Source organism: Podarcis muralis, chromosome 1 (genome assembly GCF_964188315.1).
Source record: "Podarcis muralis chromosome 1, rPodMur119.hap1.1, whole genome shotgun sequence".
In the NCBI taxonomy this organism is placed as follows: Eukaryota; Metazoa; Chordata; class Lepidosauria; order Squamata; family Lacertidae; genus Podarcis; species Podarcis muralis.
Genome location: NC_135655.1, coordinates 36,018,646 through 36,025,702, shown reverse-complemented (window position 1 = coordinate 36,025,702; position 7,057 = coordinate 36,018,646). Strand labels below are relative to the sequence as shown.

Here is a 7,057-nt window from a genome sequence, read left to right as displayed (position 1 = left end):
AAACTGAAGCCAGTCTCCCGCCGCGGCCCCGAGGGCTTCGGACCGCGGAAGGTGAAGGGGAGCGAAGGCGCTGCAACCTCCTCCCTCCTACGGCTAAGAGACTGAAGGAGTGAGAAGACGAGCACCAAGACAGCAGCAGCCGAGCGCCCGATTAACAGATGTCGCCCGGAGATCCGGGAATTCTGCTTAATTAAGGCAAGAGCAGCCGAGCAGCCGACCAAGCGATCGGAAGGACGAGGGGCGGGGCGGGGCGGGGCGGGGCTTCCTCCTCGCGTCCTTGGCCGCCTTTGTGACGCAAGCGGATGCTGGAGTTTTGAATGCTCGGGCGGTTATTTTGGAGTGGACGTGCGAGCGGGAGGGTGCGGGTCCGCCCGCTTTACGGATCGCGCAGGTGAGCCTGAGGTGCGCGGGGCAGGAATGGTGGCCGCGAGGGTTGGGAGAAGGGCGCGCGCAGGGAGGGCGTTTTTCCCGCCTTTCACACGGCGCTCCGGGAGACGCCGGAGCATCAGCCCGTCCAGCTCAGTATTGCCTGCACGGGCTGGTAGCTGCTCTCCGGGATTTCAGGCAGGGAGCGCCTGCCAACCCTGAGACCGGGGGACATTTTGCATGCAAAGCAGCTGCTTTGGCATTTAACTGCGGTTTTGCAGCATCCTTACACGAGAGTAAACTGCTGTGGGGTTTACTTCGGAATGCCACTTGCTCTTGTGCTCGGGTCCCGCTTGCGGGTTTCCCACAGGCATCTGGTTGGCCACTGTGAGAACAGGATGCTGGACTAGGTGAGCCATTGGCCTCATCCCGAGGGCCATTGTATTCTTTCTCCCCGTGGGTTTCCTTCGGAGTAAATGTGCACTAGGATCCGGGTGCAAATCATGGTTGGGATAGGAGGGTGGTGCTGATGTTGCTGGGCGCATCCCACGGTCTGAGTGATGAGAAGCACTTACCTGACTTCAGTTTCCTTTGGTATTATTATTACTACAGTGGTACCTCGGGTTACATACGCTTCAGGTTACAGACTCCGCTAACCCAGAAATATTACCTCAGGTTAAGAACTTTGCTTCAGGATGAGAACAGAAATTGTGCTCCGGCAGCGGCAGCAGGAGGCCCCATTAGCTAAAGTGGTGCTTCAGGTTAAGAACAGTTTCATGTTAAGAACGGACCTCCGGAACAAATTAAGTACTGAACCTGAGGTACCACTGTATTGCTGTCAATTAAATTTGTATACCGCCCTGAGATCTACAGATGAAGGGTGGTACAACATAAAAATACAATATAAAAAAGACAACAAAGGTAACAAAAAAGGTAAACCAAAAAATCTCCCCTCCTACTACACATTTAATTGAATGTGAATTAGCAAAGGCTGGTTGAAGAGGAATGTTCTATGCCTGCTGCCTAAATGTATATACTGTAATTAAAGTGCCAGACACTGGATGTTTTACTGGTATTCTGTAATATTGGAGTATATTTATAAGTATTCCACATCCTATATGTAGAGAGAGAAACCACACACTAATGCCCCCAGAGCATCCTGGCTGGATGGGGAAGAGAAGAAAGATATACTCTACAGCCCCCTCCCAGTAACAGTTTTTCGAGTGGTTGACAGAGTTACTTCTGCTCAAAGAAATACAGTAGGAGAATCTTTAACATGCTTAAAAGAAGATATTTTTTTTTAGGGACAGCCATGCTACAGAAAATACCATTAAGGCTGATGAATTACAGTGTAATCCTGTGCATATCAGACTTGCTGTGTTTTGTGCAAGACTTACTCCCTAGTCATGCACTCTTACTTGAAAGTAAGCCCCATTGAATTCAGTTGGGCGTGCTTTTAAGTAAACATGCATAGTATTGTGAAGTTGGTTCAAAGTAGATTATGCTAAAGTAAGTTTATTAGCTTTAAGGTAGGATAAAACTCCTATTTGTTTGCTTTAAAGGGCTGTTTACTGAGGATTTTATTTTATACAGCCCTTCTTTCTTCCCACTGATGCCTGTTTTCTATATGTTTGAAATCCCCAGGAATATGATTTTCCACATATATATTTTTTTTGTTGTGACAGAGCTCCTCTTTCTACATTTAACAGCTAGCATTTTATATTCAAAAACATTCTTAAATTCAACTCTTGACATTACAATTAAAACAAAATAAATTTGAGGGGAAAACAAGGAAACAATAGGGTTTTCATTCAGAGCTCTAAATAATAAAATTTTCACCTGTCAAAAAGTTAAAATCATTAATTTAATCATTTTATACTGTGGCTTATGAAGGTAAAATTGTAAATTAAAACAATTTAAAGCAGAAAAATGAAATCACAGATAATGGGAAAGAAGAACACCTACCATCAAGTATAATTGTGCTACACTATGTCCTTTCCTGGATGGGGATATCTTGATCACTAATTCACACACTGGGAACCTCCCCTATGCACTAAAGTGGGGCTATTTCACAACTGGGACATCATCACTGAAGAGTCCCTAAATCCCAGTTACCCACCTCAGCTTTGAAAATGACATCTAGGAGTAGAGCCTGAAATGCAGAACTTAAAGAGCAGGCAGGTTCATAGTCTGGAAACATGTCATACAGGAATTCAGCTGGTGCAAACAAACCATTTCCCATCACTTCCTTTATGTCAGGAAAAGCTTTACCTGTTGAATTTCTGTGTGCCACACAGTTGTCAATGCCAGAAATAAAAAAGCAACTTAACCCAGGGAAGCACTTACAAAAAGAGAATAGCATTTGTTTCCCTTTGTGTCATTATTTTGCAAGGCTGGAAGGTGACAAGGAGCCATTTTTCAGTTCATTTCTCATTTGTCTCTTCCTTCCCAACCACTGTGGTGATTCTCTCAGTCATTCACTGCCCTAAGCAGATAACACCCCTTTACTGACTCTTCCCCACTGGGCCTTTAAAGCCCTAAACAGCCTCAGCCCAGTATACCTGAAGGAATGTCTCCACCCCCATTGTTTAGCCCAGGCACTGAGGTCCTCCTCTGAGGGTCTTTTGCTGGTTCCCTCACTGCAAGAAGTGAAGTTACAGCGAACCAGGCAAAGGGCCTTCTTAGTAGTGGCACCCTCCCTGAGGAACACCTCTCCCCCCCCTTTCAGATGTCAAGGAGATAAAGAGCTACATAACTTTTAGAAGACATCTGAAGGTAGCCCTGTATTGGGAAGTTTTTAATGTTTGATGTTTTATTATGCTTTGATATATGCTGTGAGCTGCCTAGAGTGGCTAGGGAAACCCAGCCAAATGGGCGGTGTATAAATAATAAAATTATTATTACTGTCAAGTTGGTCACTGTGACTTAGCAACTGTTTATGGTTGGAGCACTCTTTTCTATAAGTAGTGAAAGGGCTGAGGCAGTTGACATATTTCAGCATCCATATATTACACATGTGCTTCTGATTCATAGGGTTATCTTCCCTGTTTCCACTGAACACCCCAGAATCTTAGGCTGAAATATCTTCCTTTTTCTAGTGAGATTTCTTAAATTACTGTTTGGGTTCCAGTCTAAGTAGGTTTGTAAGTTGTAAGTCCAAAGTACTAGGAAGCATGTCCTATTGAATTCAGTGGACAGTTCTGAGTAAACTGAGCTAAAAGACTCTTAAGATATTACTTCCTAAGTTCAGGAATGTTAAGTCATTTCAGATTTGCAGTGTATAATACATGCAGGCTGGTTATTATTGCTTGGAGCTGTCCTTCAATTTAGAGAGCATTTCTACTAAAAACGGAATATGATTTGCTAAACAAATAGCCCAGTGGTTTCCTTTCAAGTGGTAGCATTAGGCTGTCACAGACCACAATGTGAACTTAAGACCATTTCATATTTAAATTCAGGACACATACAGTGAACTGAAATGGCATCTGTGAAAGCTCCTGAAGTGCAAAGCTTGTCTTTGTTGCCTGTTAACAGAAGGGAAAACATGCATTTGAAATTCTGTCTCCTTTCCTTGTTTTGTTTGTTTAGAACATTTTATTTAAAACTGACTGACTGTGGCAGTGTAGATTTGACTTTGAAATCAGAGGTTGCTCCAAAATAAGTTGTTGGTTTTTTTTAATACACACAACATTTTTTCCATAGTTCTCAAAAGTGACTGTTAGCTGCAGGTGTTCTATTGTTTTATCTCAGCAGTGGGGAAACTTTGGCCCAGCAGGGGTCCTAATTCTACTCACAAAGCCATTTTCTCCAAGCCATGCCCCAAGTCATTTTTCTATTTATTTTTTATTTCATAAAATTTTTGTACCACTTGATTCGGGAAAATCTTCAGAGTGGTTTATATGACATCAGGTGTGCGGCAGGTAAAACATGGCTGCAAACAAACAGTTGGGAACTGTAAAGCAGGCTTCTTCAAACTCAGCCCTCCAGATGTTTTCGAGACTACAATTCCCATCATCCCTGACCACTAGTCCTGCTAGCTAGGGATCATGGGAGTTGTAGGCCAAAAACACCTGAGGGCCGAGTTTGAGGAAGCCTGCTGTAAAGTGTACTGTTGCTTGTTTCTTGGTAAGCAGGGCTTCCAAGACCTGTTAGGGTTGGTTCCATTCAGGAGTACTCAATCAGAGCTCCCAGGTGGAGTGGATCCCTGACAAAATTGGGATTTGAAGTCAGAGCCAATCAGCTGTTTGGTGTGACTTCAAGCCCCAGTGAGAACAGGGAACTCCGGAATGTAGCTTGTCCCTGCATGAAAGCAGGGTGTGAAGAAAATGGTGTTCGGCAATGACTTCAAGCGCTACTTGGACTTGAAGAGGTGCAGCAAAAGAGGCAGATAGGTTCTCTGAAATCATGGTGACATCAGGTGATTGACAGGTGGACAGTCCCACCCACCTGTCAAAGTGGTTTGCCAGAGGTGAAGAAGCTCAGGATACAGCCCCCCAGCTGGATCCTTTTCTTTGCCTTTGTTTTATCTGAAGTCATGACACGTTTGTTACGTTTATTAATTTTTGATAAATTAATTAATTTTTGATAAAAAGTATCAGCCTTGACTTGTATGAATTGTATTTTTGTAACTCAGGCTGTACCTGTCTGGAAATAGAAAAATAAAGCTTTTTAAAATAGTGTTTTGATTACTTAGCATGATCCGGATAACCCAAGTTCCACCCCACAAAAAAGCCTGCAGAAGAAATAAAAGTTTGCTAAAGATCATTAAGGCTCTGCGCACATGCATACCTTTCTTTATCCATCTGCTGAATTTAAGAACCTTCTGCTGTGATCCTCAAGATGCTTACTCAGGAGTATTTTGCTTATTTCTGGGTAGACAAGTGTTTAGGATAATAAAATATTCCCAGTTTCTTTTTCTGTAAGAGGAATGATTGAAGATAGTGAAGGTTGTAACTTTTCCCATCTGCTTCTGTCCATATTACACAGGGTACCCTACGTGTACAGATGATATCACTGTTGAAATACTTAGAGCTTGTGGATCTTGAATGCCTTTGGACATTATTGAGAAAAGAATATTTTTTCAGGAGAGGTAATCTAAAAACAATTATCAACAAAAACAAAAAAGATTTGTGATTTGGTTGTTTTGTATAGTCAGCTAAATAGTGTTGCCAACGCAGAGGCCTTTTGCCAATTTCAAACCAATGTCCCTCTTGGAAGCCATCCTCTGAAGTGGGGGTGGGCAGAGAGTTACCGTATTTTTCGCTCTATAACACGCACCTGACCATAACACGCACGTAGTTTTTAGAGGAGGAAAGCAAGAAAAAAATATTCTAAACAAAACAGTGGATGTATGATTTTTGTGGTTCATGCTGTGGCCACAAACGTGATCTGACGGTGAGTTTGGGGTAGCCCAATGCAAAAATCCTGTGGATCCATGCTTTGTAACCACGTTTTTGCGCCATTGCAGCCCCATGAAACAGTGGGTGCGTGATTTTTTTGGTGCAGGCTGTAGCCATGGACATTTTATGTGATCTGATGGTGAACCTGGGGTGACCCAGTGCAAAAATCCTGAGGATCCATGTGGATCCGTGCTTTGTAACCACGTTTTAAGTAGGGAGGGAAGGAAAAGCATTCAAGGGACAAGGAGCATGCGTGGGGTGTGTAGAGAAGGATGTGGCTAATGATGCAGGCAAGCGGTTAAAGGGGAGAAGGAACACGCGTGGGGTGTGTAGAGAAGGATGTGGCTAATGATGCAGGAGAGGGATTTAAGGGGAGAAGGAACACGCATGGGGTGTGTAGAGAAGGATGTGGCTAATGATGCAGGCGAGCGGTTAAAGGGGAGAAGGAACACGCGTGGGGTGGGTGGAGAAGGATGTGGCTAATGATGCAGGAGAGGGATTTAAGGGGAGAAGGAACACGCGTGGGGTGTGTAGAGAAGGATGTGGCTAATGATGCAGGCGAGCGGTTAAAGGGGAGAAGGAACACGCGTGGAGTGGGTGGAGAAGGATGTGGCTAATGATGCAGGAGAGGGATTTAAGGGGAGAAGGAACACGCGTGGGGTGTGTAGAGAAGGATGTGGCTAATGATGCAGAAGAGGGATTTAAGGGGAGAAGGAACACGCGTGGGGTGTGTGGAAAAGGATGTGGCTAATGATGCAGGAGAGGGATTTAAGGGGAGAAGGAACACGCGTGGGGTGGGTGGAGAAGGATGTGGCTAATGATGCAGGAGAGGGATTTAAGGGGAGAAGGAACACGCGTGGGGTGTGTGGAAAAGGATGTGGCTAATGATGCAGGAGAGGGATTTAAGGGGAGAAGGAGCTCGAGTGGGGTGTGTGGAAAAGGAGCTTTTCGGCGAGCTGAGAGGGGAGGGGGGAGGGAAAGAGCACTGTTGCTTTAAAGGAGCCAACCAGACAGCAGCCACTTACAGCAGTGTAAGCAGCTCCTTTCCTCTCCCGCTTTGCTCCTTCTCTCCCTCTTTGCTGCTTTACGCAGCTAATGGCGAATCCCCTGCAACCCAAGTCCTGCTCAGCGGATCAGCTGAGACGCTGGGAGAATCTAATTTCCCTCTCTCCCTCATCCCGTGCCCTCCTGTCCCCAGCAGCCTTTTTAAAAACTTTTTTACTTTTTTACTGGTTTTCACTGCGCTCGTGGCTCAGAGCCCTCCTGTGCCCTGCCGTCCCTCTGCAGCCTCA

At 44.8% G+C, this 7,057-nt stretch overlaps 1 protein-coding gene across 5 annotated transcripts in view; it reads left to right on the top strand.

Moving 5' to 3' along the window:
• The first annotated feature begins 253 nt into the window (after positions 1-253).
• Positions 254-7,057, top strand: part of G2E3 (G2/M-phase specific E3 ubiquitin protein ligase) — a 26,094-nt gene continuing 19,290 nt past the window's right edge. The window contains exons 1-2 of one of the 5 annotated variants that reach the window (XM_028721433.2): positions 293-391; positions 5,353-5,455. In XM_028721433.2, coding sequence (XP_028577266.2) covers positions 5,412-5,455 — 44 coding nt within the window. In that variant the 5' untranslated portion in view covers positions 293-391; positions 5,353-5,411. Of the gene's footprint in view, positions 403-5,352; positions 5,456-7,057 lie in introns of those variants that run through there. The other 4 variants (XM_028721440.2, XM_028721422.2, XM_028721456.2 and 1 more) reach the window with 4 other exon arrangements.